This window comes from Oryctolagus cuniculus, chromosome 4 (genome assembly GCF_964237555.1).
Source record: "Oryctolagus cuniculus chromosome 4, mOryCun1.1, whole genome shotgun sequence".
Lineage (NCBI taxonomy): Eukaryota > Metazoa > Chordata > Mammalia > Lagomorpha > Leporidae > Oryctolagus > Oryctolagus cuniculus.
This window is the reverse complement of record NC_091435.1, coordinates 121,464,574-121,476,596: the sequence shown is the minus strand read 5'-3', so window position 1 is coordinate 121,476,596 and position 12,023 is coordinate 121,464,574. Positions and strand designations below refer to the sequence as shown.

The window sequence follows — 12,023 nt, the reverse complement described above, 5'->3', positions numbered from 1 at the left end:
TGGAGACCAGAAGGAAGCACCTGGCTCCTGGCTTCGGAACGGCGCAGCACACCTGCCGTAGTGGCCATTTGGGGGGTGAATCAATGGAAGGGAGATCTTTCTCTCTGTCTCTCTCTCTCACTGTCTAACTGTGCCTGTCAAAAAAATATTCAAAAATAAAAGTTCTTTTATTAAGGTAGCCAGTGTACATAAAATTGTTCAAAGACACATTTTTCTAGTTTTTACTATTGACACATTATCTTTTTTTAAACTTTTATTTAGTAAATATAAATTTCCAAAGTACAGCTTTTGGATTACAGTGCCCCCCCCCCATAACTTCCCTCCCACCTGCATCCCTCCCATCTCCCGCTCCCTCTCCCATTCCATTCACATCAAGATTCATTTTCAATTAACTTTATCCACAGAAGATCAATCTAGTATATATTAAATAAAGATTTCAACAGTTTGCACCCACACAGAAACACAAAGTGTAAAGTACTATTTGAGTACTAGTTATACCATTAATTTACATTGTACAACACATTAAGGACAGAGATCCTACATGAGGAGTAAGTCACAGTGTCTCCTGTTTTTGACTTTACAATTGACACTTTTGTTTATGGTGTCAGTAATCACCCTAGGCTCTTGTCATGGGTTGCCAAGGCTATGGAAGCCTTTTGAGTTTGCCAACTCTGATCTTATTTAGACAAGGCCATAGTCAAAGTGGAAGTTCTCTCCTCCCTTTAGAGAAAGGTACCGCCTTCTTTGACGGCCCTGTTCTTTCCACTGGGATCTCACTCACAGAGATCTTTTATTTAGGCCCCCTTTTTTATTTTTTTGCCAGAGTGTCTTGGCTTCCCATGCCTAAAATACTCTCATGGGCATTTCAGCCATATCCGAATGCCTTAAGGCCTGATTCTGAGGCCAGAGTGCTGTTTAGAACATCTGCCATTCTATGAGTCTGCTGTGTATCCCGCTTCCCATGTTGGATCGTTCTCTCCTTTTTAATTCTTTCAGTTAGTATTAGCAGACACTAGTCTTGTTTATGTGATCCCTTTGACTCTTAATCCTTTCATTATGATAAATTGTGAACTGAAACTGATCACTTGGACTAGTGAGATGGCATTGGTACATGCCACCTTGATGGGATTGAATTGGAATCCCCTGGCCTGTTTCTAACTCTACCGTTTGGGGCAAGTCCGATTGAGATGTCCCAAATGGTACATCTCCTCCCTCTCTTATTCCCACTCTTATATTTAACAGGGATCACTTTTCAGTTAAATTTAAACACCTAAGAATAATTGACACATTATCTTAAGAGTTAAAAAAGATGTCTTTCCATTTGAAAGAAAAAAAATTCTTTTTTTATTCTCTGACTTAAGGAAAACTGTATTATGTCATTTTCCAAATTCCATAGAACTAGGAGGGAAGGAGAAGGGACCACTTAAACAAGTTCACCTGTGTAAACCTCGCATGGGTTTTGGCCAATGACGTTTGGTTCTTTAAAGGTGTCACACTGCCCTCTGCTGTTCAACAAGCTAAAAAGTAGCACTACCTTAAATGGCCACTACATTTTCTGAATAATGAAGGCAATTAAAAGAAAGGGGAAAAAAGATGGCCTACAATACCGAAAGGTTTTACTTATTTGTAGATATTCTATAGGTTGTTAATATTTTATAATTTTTTAACTTTTATTTAGTAAATATAAATTTCCAAAGTACAGTTTATGGATTACAATGGCTTTTCCCCCCATAACTTCCCTCCCACCCGCAACCCTCCATTTGTTTATTTATTTGAAAGTCAGAGTTATACAGAGAGAGGAGAGGCAGAGAGAGAGAGAGGTCTTCCATCTGCTGTTTTACTCTCCAATTAGCCACAACAGCCAGAGTTGTGCTGATTTAAAGCCAGGAGCCAGGAGCTTCTTCTGGGTCTCCCACATGCGTGCAGGGGCCCAAGGACTTGGGCCATGTTGTACTGCTTTCCCAGGCCATGGTAGAGAGCTGGATCGGAAGTGGAGCAGCCGGGACTTGAACCCATGCCCATATGGGAGGCTGGCGCTGCAGATGGCAGCTTTACCCACTATGCCACAGCTCTGGTCCCAATATTCTCTATTGTTTAGTCTCCCTTAAAATGTTACACATTTTTGAGTGCTTGATGGGCAAATTTACTGATGTGGTACTGTCAAGAGGCAAAACTTGTTAGCTGGGTTCTGGGAGACCATGAAAACTTCAGGTGGTATGGAAGTCACTCACAGCCTCCACAAGTTCATGACTCCCTAATAAAACAGATCCTCAACACACAAGTCTCACAAGCTCAGATAGCTACTCTTACAGGACTTGCTTTGAAAGTCAGATGGAAATTGGAAAAGTAAATAAGGATGTACTTTTAGCAAGCATTGCATAATAAAATGGTGACCAAATACAATTCAAAGTAGGGTCAAATCTCACTTTCATAGAGTTTAAAGTTTTAAAGTATATAGAATTTGGAGAGCCTTTTAAAAAGCTGTTAGAAAAATCTTTTACAATTTCATGCAGGCCAGGATATCTGAAGAGACGCCTGGCCTCTAACTAAGAGCTCCTGAAACTTAAGGTTTCTTAGGTTCAGAGAATTGACCTTTGACTCAAATCAAACAGATTGTTTTCCCTGCTATTTGTTTATGTATCCTTGACCCTTGTTGTTCACAGACTTTAATAAATTAGGGAAATTTACAGATATCAATAATATGGTAGTGTTTCTATATTCTTTATATCCAGTGATTACTGAGGATTGATGGTCTTTGAACCATTCCAGCCAAATGAAGACAAATTAGTTTGTTTACACAGAAATAACTTGAATGGTGTGGGATATGTGTAAGGTTACAGATCAAACACATTCAGGGGTCTAGAAGAAACAGTGATGGAATTGATGCAACTATTTTAAAAGGCAAAAGATTTATATGATCTGAAGAGAAGCCAGAGTACAATGCAACTATTTTAGACTATTCTGAAAGGCTGAATCCTGACAATTGGCCTGCATGCCAGGTTTACCCTCAAGGAGAGGTGAGATTTTGCTCACTGACTACCTGTGCAAATCTACATGTTGCTGTCAAAGACTAGAAAGCAGTCTGTGGGAGACAAGTCATTCGCTCTCACACACAAGAGGATTCTCTTGTTCAAAGCAGAAGATGACTGTTCTGATACTAATCACAGCACCCAGAGGAATTCTTTGGGTGAAATCTTAGGTAGCCACCTAATCATAGTCTGTCTTTGTTGACCATGACTTGTTTCCTCCAAAGCATGTAAAACAGTGAGCACATGCTGTCCCCAGAGTAGAGCCTTGGCAGTTGGCCATCCAGACTGCACTGTGCTTTGTCACCTTGAGGTCTTTGCACAAGCTGTGCACTGTACAATCTGTGTTCAGAGCTTGTGGCTAACCTTGACACAGAGGGTCCCTCAGCAATGATCCTTTGAATGGGTGCATGAATAATGGTTGACCTATTCATTATTCTTCATTCGAAACATAAGATGAGAGACTGAAATATTTTGGTTCCTGCAAATGAAAGAACATTTGCATGTGCATATTCATTTGACTTTGATTGATGACTCTTTCTGACTAAATTGATTCTTTTGAGCAGATTCAGCCAAGTCAAGTCTGTGAAAGTCACATCAGTAAAAGACCGTGTCAGTAGCTGAAACAGGGTCAGAGTCCAGGTCTTGGGACTTGCAGAGACACCTTGTATACATCGCACTGTCCGTGTCTCCTCAGATTGCCCATGCTTGTCTGTGTCTGGGGGCTATGACCTGGGACTAACAGTGTGTGCTGGGCTTTCTCACAGCATCCAGCGTGCGTGGCGTGAGCACCTGCAGCGGCAGGACCCCCTGGAGAAGAGGAGCCCATCCCCGCCCTCGGTCTCCTCAGACAAGCTGAGCAGCTCTGTCAGCATGAACACCTTCTCTGACAGCAGCACGCCCGTGAGTGCCCCTTTCCATTTGCATGGCTTGACTTGCCGCTCAACCGAAAGCCTGGGCTTTGGCTCTGAGAGAGAGGAATCGTAATGCGAGTGCATCATTTGTGACAAGGGAGGGTCTGTGTTGCTTGTGTGCTGCTTGGGAACACATGGGGAGGTTTTGTCATCCCCAAACCAAGAGATTTCTTAAACATAAAGAGAAGTTTCTTAAGCCTGGAGAGCACTGAAACCAACCTAAACTACTCATTTGTGAGTTCTCATTGCTTTGTTCCTGGGGTTCTCTTCTTGATAACAGCACGCTGCTTTCGGTATTTTCTCTGGTAGTGCTATGTGGTGCTAATAATAAGCTTAGCTTGGTTAAAAGGATTAGAAAGAGAACTTTTCTAGGAAGAATTGGAAATGGTCACAAACTCAGGGATTGCGACTTCAGTGCATACAGGGGCCAGGTAAGTAACACGTGTGACACAGGTGGGCTGAGTTATACTTGTGACTGATGAGACAGGATTCAACCTGAGAGGGGGGCACCCACTCAGCTCCTGGAAATGTGTGGCCATGTGTGGCTGTGGCAGAGGCTGCCTAATGTAACTTTACTCAGGAGATGCCAGAAATCCAGACCTTTAAATGCAGCAACCACTGAGAAAGTATAAAAGGAAAGCAAGCCATGCCTATAGACCACATGGCCCATAGGCCACCAGTTTAATAAACTTGGGGTACAGGATTAAGGAATCAGTTGAAAGTCTGTCTTTTCAACTATGCCAAATGTGGTGGGAAATCACTGGGCACTTATACATGCGAGTTCTGTGGATTTAACCATTGTGATCATTTATCACCAATATCATTGAAATGCTGAAAAGTTCAGGAAGAGAAATGAAGCAATTGTACAAGTTTATTGGTCAAAATAGCTTCCTTTGTGACTTTTTCAGGTTTATTCAGTTGTGGAAAGGTTTCCCAACATTTAAAACAATATATTTAGATTGGGATCAACACAAGTTATTTTTTGAAATGTTGTCATATGGCTCTGTTTAGTTGTTGACAAATGTTTTTTAGCTAGATATGGATTTTAAAGAGAGGGGATAAGTTGACTTCATAGAAGCGGCAGAAGAACTGTTTTTAACTGATAGTAGCAATGGAATAGTGAATCCTGTGGACAGTTTCTGGTGGGAAAGGATGTGACCTCAGTGTCACTAGAGGGCGCCGATGAACCACATTGGAAAATTCTGGGACCAACAGTTTGCATACAACTCAGAATTTGTGAGCGAATAATAAAATGAAGATCAACTGTTTAGGGTCCCTTCATTGAAAGCTGATAGAAAGTGTAAATTAAAGGATTTTTAAAGATTTGATTTGAGTGGTGGTAACTGAATATCATAAATAACTTTTTGAATTAAAGATTGGGATTTACTTCCATTGTACTTCTCTCACAGTCCTAATTCTAGAAAATGATCAACTGCTGCTGAGCCCAGCAATATGTGATGATTTTAGTGTTGGTTCTGGTTACTTTTGGCTTTTATTGAAATCCTGGAAGAATATATCTTGACTTTATATATATGGATCTTGATGTGAGCACTTCAAATGCTTTGTGTGTAAATGCATGTTCTCATTCACAGGCCATCACATATATTTTTATCTTTGCATAGCTTTGCTAACAACTCTACCTTATGTTACTCAGCCTAGCATCCACGTCCCCTGATGATGCCTAGCAGAGGGGATTTCCTCCCCAACAGGGTCCCTAACAGTCAGGTTTCCAATGGGTGTCAGATGGAATTGGGCACCACCTCCTGCTGCTGAGCTTGTGGGATAAGCATGCCTTTATGCAGATGAGGACCCACTACTGAATGCCTACAAAAAGCAAGAATCAAGATGGAGTTTTCAAAAGGCATTATTTGTATTAGCTGTCAGAAAACAAGAAGACCCTTCCCAGAATTCTAGTAGAGGTAATTGATTGGTAATAATGACTTTGTGATTGGTGATAGTAGTGATATGACAGTATATGTTTGAAATAAAGCAAGAAAATATAAGGTTCTGGGGATTTTCCTAGTCTCAGTTTGTCAGGTGGGTTTAAAATATCTGTTAGAATTTTGGAAAGTTTATAAGCATTTGTTTGCAGTTGGTATAGTTCACTTTATCTGCCATGATCGATCATTCCTTTGTCAGTGTCCCTTTCAGGAAAATTCATGCTTGCATCTGCTGGCACTTGCAGAGAGGCCGGTGATTCTGCTCCACCCTGACCAGCCTGCCAGGCCCATGGGGCTCATACATCTCAGGGAGCATAGACAGGAAGATTTAGTTTTCTTGCCCTCCAGTGAGTGGTCCTTGAGTTTAGAGAGGGAACGGGATGAGCCCCAGCCCACAGTGACTGAACCTGTGGTGACGTGAGCCTCCTCTAACAACTGGAAGTCCATTGGGAACTTCAGTGTTAGAAGCCTTCAGTCCTCTAAACAGCCTGGCACGCGATCTGTTAATTACACACACAATAAATCCTTCAGTCAAAGGTAAATGATGTCCAAGAGGCGTTTCCTAAGGAGCCCAGAGGTCCTGGACACCAGCTTGTTCTCTTGTAGCTGGGTGAACCTCAGCCCTCTTTCTCTGGGTTTGCTCTATTGCTGTTGCTGCTAGACCTGTCTGTCTTCTAGAATATCATAAACTGCCTGCCTTATCTCACGTTCCTGCCTTCTAGCCTGGCCACTACTGGATCCCCTCCTCCCCCCAGTTCTTGAGTCTTTCCAGCTGCTCCCCAGCTCTTAAGCTTCTCTAACTTCGATTGCCACCTACCCTAGCTTTCTGTTCCAGGCATGTACCACATGACAGACCAGTTTGCTGATCTGACTGAGTCTCTCTCCTGATCTGAGAGTGGCACTGCTGCAATTCTTCCTCTCCAATGTTTTGGCTTAGAATATTTCTGCTTTAAAACTATGTGACAATGACAACAATAAGGTTTAAGTATGAACTCTCAGATTAATTGTCTTCATAAGAGCCAAGCATTTTACAATGCTTTCCGTGGATTACTTGGTTTAATTCTCTCAATGACTGTATGAAGGAGGAACTGTTATTGTCCCCATTTTGCAGGTGATGAAAATGAGGCTTAAAGAGGTGACTTACTTGCCTCAAGTGACACAAGGGTATGGTGCTGCATGCTTCAGTCTTCCATTTAACTGGACCCCTGGAAAAGGAGCCTTTAAGGAGCCCTTCAAGACGGTCAAGTTAGAGGGCTTGCAATCTGCTAGTGCATTTTTAAGACTAACCTACACTTGGGAAGGGATAAACAGTGGATGAAACAATTGAAAAAAAAAACCATTTGATTTTATAAATTGCCTCATTCCATGCTCTTTGATTAAAACCTCAAACCTCAGCTGCTCAGCACCAAATTAAAGAGCAACAGGAGGGAAGATAATATTAAGTTATGTTGGCAATTTGCATATTAAGTGCCCTTATACCACAGTGTATCATGTGGTAACAGAAAAAAAAATGCTTTAGAGGAATTAGGATAGCAGCTGTTTTTGGTGAAGGGAACTTGTGGGTATCAAAGGGGGGAAAAGTACCTTTTTACCTTATGTTATTGCACAGAGGACAACAGTGGAAAATGCTTTGTGTATTTTTGATTAATTTCATAAGGATAAAGTACTTAAGCTTTTAGTTACCAGCTCCCAGTGATCTATAATTTATCTAAAAAGATATCATAGAGACGAACTATGGAATGGTGTACTCAAAACCATGAGGTTAATAACCTTTCCAGAAAGAATTACCATATCCTTGCTGGTAAATGCAGAAAAATGTTTGGGTTTGATTGCAGACTTTCTCAGTCTCATTTGGCTTGAATTTGTTCCACCTGCCTGGGCCTGCCTCCATGGTCACGCCGGCAGTTTCCATATTGTTATGGTCTGGCCTGCAGAGGGCAGTGCAGCTCCTGGAATGAGGCTCTGGCATGGTAAATGAGCACAATTTTAAAATGGCAGCTCTTATCTGAGTACCTGGTTTGATACCTGCCTCCTGCCTCTGCTACAATACCACCTTCTTGCTGATGTGAACTATGGGTAGTATCAGGTGATGGCTCAAGTCCTTGGATTACTGCCACCTATGGGCTTGAGTTCCCAACTCTTGTCTTTAGGGCCATTGAGGGCATTTGGGGACTGAGCCAATGGCTGGGATCTCTCTCACAGCTCTCAAAAAAAAAAAAAAAAAAAAAAAAAAACTTACAAAATAATGACAGCTCTGTCCCTATTCCTGAGCGTCTAAGACATCACGCAAGAGGTTATTCCTTTTCAGAAACTGGAAGAAGAGCCACCTCAGAGACAGACTGTTACTGCTGGGAAGCTTAAATGACATTACAGATGCAAAACTCAGCCCCTGGCCTGGTCCCCTGAAGGCTCTCAGATAATGTTCAGTCTATTCTGAACCTGCTCTTGAAAACACTCCAAGGGCTTCATCAATGCTGTGCAAGACTTGTGGAGAGCAGAGGTAGATTTTTTTTTATTTTGATCCCAATTAGTGGCCTGTTTGTGATTCCTGAGTGAATCTAGGAGAGTCAACTTGTGTCCCGGCTGAATTTATGTATTTAGACTTCGAGATTGGAGCTGTGCATTTCAAAATGAATAAACCAAGCATTTATTTTAGTTGTGCCCTTTAAAGACTAATTTCCAAGTTCCAAAGATGAAACCAGGTTTAATTACTTCTGACTCTTCTGAGACCACACCCATTCATGTAGTATCCCAAGAGCAAGTCTGGATCATTCTCCTTTTCAGACCTGGCACACTGGGACAGATAAGATTAAGCCACCATTACGGCAGCTGCACAAGCCCAATGGGCAGGCCTTGGGCCACTCCTGGTCTAGAAGCACCACAATTCTGAGCAAGTTCAACAGCAATGGTCTGGGCTAGCTGAAGAATGAATTACCTCAATTGTCCTGGAAAGAATGCCATGGGACCCCAAGATTAATGGTACCACTTGAGTGATCCCAATTTTTAGCAAGAATGGCTGAGTAATCAGCTAGATGACTCACCAAATCTATCCAAATAAACTACTAAAAGCCAGTTCTAGCCTGGCTGCCCAAGATGACCTTGGTATAAGGCTCTTTTGTACTTTCCTTTTATAAATAAGAAATCTCCAGTGTTGGTGAGGGGAGGTAGTTATTCAGATCTCTAGATTAGGTCTGCATCCTTCATTCTTCCATTCAACAAACATCTGAGCGAGTGCCTAGTTTATGCCAGGCCTTCCTTTGCCAGGCATGGGGGTACAGTGATCACCCAAATGCACACAACCTCTGCTCTTGCAGTTTACATAGTTTCCTGCACCTACATTCAGACTGCTTCATCACCTTCGAGTTCAAGTTTCATTGCCCTTTTTAGATATACAGCCTCCAGGCTTTAAATACCTCAGGAGAAAGCTAATGACCACAGGAAGAAAGTCTTGTTACAAAATCACAGTAGTTCTGGGAGGTATCTCAGCTCTAAAAGAGGATTTCCAGAACCCCCTTCCAATGCAATGCGGAGAGCTGTGAAATTATACAGAACTGAAACCCTGTGCTTCTTAATAATTTAATAACCTAGATTTTCCAGGTCAGGGGCAAGGTATAACATTGTGTCCAGCTATTATAAATTAGATTCTCTGTGTTCTACTGCTTTAGCACCCAAACTGTGGCTTCCATTCTACCAAAGAACACAAACTTCATTAGTCCAATTGTCTTAGATTTGGGTTCAGAGAATATAGTAATAATATACCAGAAAAAGAAGAGTTCTTGTTCTTGATATTAACATGGAAGCATTTATGCTTTTGTTTTCAAACCAGAGTCAGAATATTCATGTTTTCTTTTTCAAAAGTTTGGGAATTATGTAATCATTATGAAAGTGTGCATAAATATATTTTTGTATAAAAATAGTGTCTGTACCACAATCTCTTTTTCCTTTTACATCCTTGAATATTGGCTGATAACAGAGATTCCAGTTCCTGAATTATCCTTTTCACTTCATGGTTGGAGGTTATTTTTTCTGTACAAGTTTAAAAATGAGCATGTTGTTTTGGTTTTGGGATTTCAAAGATCTTTTTAGAAGACTGCTAACATTCAATACTGCCTGGATTCAATTTTGTGCAAAATTGACCACTCATTGATCACTGGCTCATTCCTCTCTGGTAACCTAATAAATCCTCCTTAGCAGTCTCTGGGCTTATTGACCTGTGAGTGTAGATGCAAAATCCTTGGATGGCATGCACCTTTCTTTGGATAAAGTCTGCTGGGCATGAGCTTGTTTTCTTTGCCATTTATTTCAAGTCCAGCCTTGACATTTGTGCTCATGTAGATTTCCTCCTTGTGCTATAGTTTACAAGAGACAAGCATTGGATCTCTAATTTAGATCCTAGTGCACCCCTCTCAGAGTCCAGTATCATCCAGTATCATTTCCCTCATTGGATAAGCATGAAAGATGCATTAGGTGTAAGGAGAAATCGGGTGTTTTGGAACAGGAGATGAGCCATTATTATAACACCCCCTACTGCCCCCCTCCCCATTTTCTGGAAAGCTCCTTTGTGTAAGGCTCTGTTGGGCTTTCCTTTTACAAATAAGAAATCTCTGTGGGAGGCAGTTATTCATATCGCTGGATGAAGTTTGCATCATTCATTCATTTGTTCAACAATTATCTGAATGCCTAGTGTATGCCAAGCTTTTGCAGGTACTGGGTATACAATGATTATCCAAATGCACACAACCTCTGCTTTTAACAGTTAAGATAGTTTCCTACCATGGCTGCAATTGTTGTAACAGAAGCACTGATAACTTATAGGAGATACTCATTAACTGTTTGTTGATTATCTATACAGAAGTCTTGGGTATTATTAACAAACATACGACTGTTGAAACATCTTAGAGCTGAATTTCCCAGAGTATGGTACCCAGCTGATTAGTTTTTAGATGGTCAATAAATGTTAATTGGAAAAGAGATGAAACAAACCAATTCATTTATTCCAGAATGCCTTAGAGCAAATTTAAATTAATACACATTTTGAGCCTGCAGGAAGAGGTACTGTTTTCATATTTCCCAAACTCCCTTGACCAGGCAGTCCAATATGACACACATTATTGTATTATTAATCCATGGAACATATGTTGAGAAAAACCATTCTAGAGTTAGTAGTTACTGAAGAAAAATTCTAAGAGCTGCAATTTCTTTGACTCCATAATAAAATTAATATGAATTGAACAGTGCATTTTATAAAACTTCCAGTTAAAATTTTACACATGACATCCCCTTTTTTAGTGTAGAAATGTATTATGCAGATGGAAATGTTATTAAGTCAGCTCACATATAAACCTTATTACATTAGCTGGCTTGCAGGATGTGTGTGTGTGTATATATATATATATCTGTATATATATATATATTACACTCAGCAAAACAACAGTATTTGGAATATGAAGTTTTATGAAGTCAGTAAGTAACTCCTTTTTTCTTCTTGGACTAGGAACTAATTTTTATAGACGAGATTTAAGCAGAAGGAGATCAAAATCTCAGCTTTATTTCCCATCCAGGTTGGATTTATGGGTGCAATTCTGACTGTGGCCACACTGGGCCACCTGCTTCCTAAGTGTGGAATCAGATAAGCTTAGCAGCCACAGGAGGCACCGAACTCCGTTGGCCTCAACCCAGGGCAAGGCTGCACTGGATTCTGTAGAGGGAGGCCGATTCTGCAGAAAAACAGATGGAGGGTGAACCTGGGCTGCAGATACTTGATTGTTTTGCTTAATTCTTCAGTCAGTGAGTGAGGAAAGGAAATCACAGGCTGGAGGCCTTTAGGAAAAGAATTCCTCGTGGAAACCTGAGGAAGTGAAAGAAGGAAGTTCCCAATATCAGCCACTTCATGTAGCACCAAGTTGGCTTTTTATCATGATTACCATCATACTATCTTCTATTTACTTTGGTCTTTAGGTGATTATGTGTATTACAGTATATTAATTGTTAGTGATTTCAAGTAAGAATTACTTGGGGACTTTAAAAAAAAAAAAGGTTGTCAAAACTGTAGCAGATTTATGTTCGAGAAGGGACTTTGTCATTGTTAAACTGTAGAAAACACCAAGTTGTAGAAACTAGGAAAAAAAAGAAATCCGTTTTGC

General features: G+C 40.8%; 1 protein-coding gene across 1 annotated transcript in view; it reads left to right on the top strand.

Annotated features, from left to right (window-relative positions):
* Positions 1 to 8,114, top strand: part of IQCJ (IQ motif containing J) — a 179,652-nt gene extending 171,538 nt beyond the window's left edge. Inside the window, exons 4-5 of the mRNA XM_070073246.1 lie at positions 3,794 to 3,929; positions 5,924 to 8,114. Of these exons, the coding sequence (XP_069929347.1) occupies positions 3,794 to 3,929; positions 5,924 to 6,301 (514 nt within the window). The 3' untranslated portion in view covers positions 6,302 to 8,114. The remainder of the gene's footprint in view (positions 1 to 3,793; positions 3,930 to 5,923) is intronic.
* The last annotated feature ends 3,909 nt before the right edge of the window (positions 8,115 to 12,023 follow it).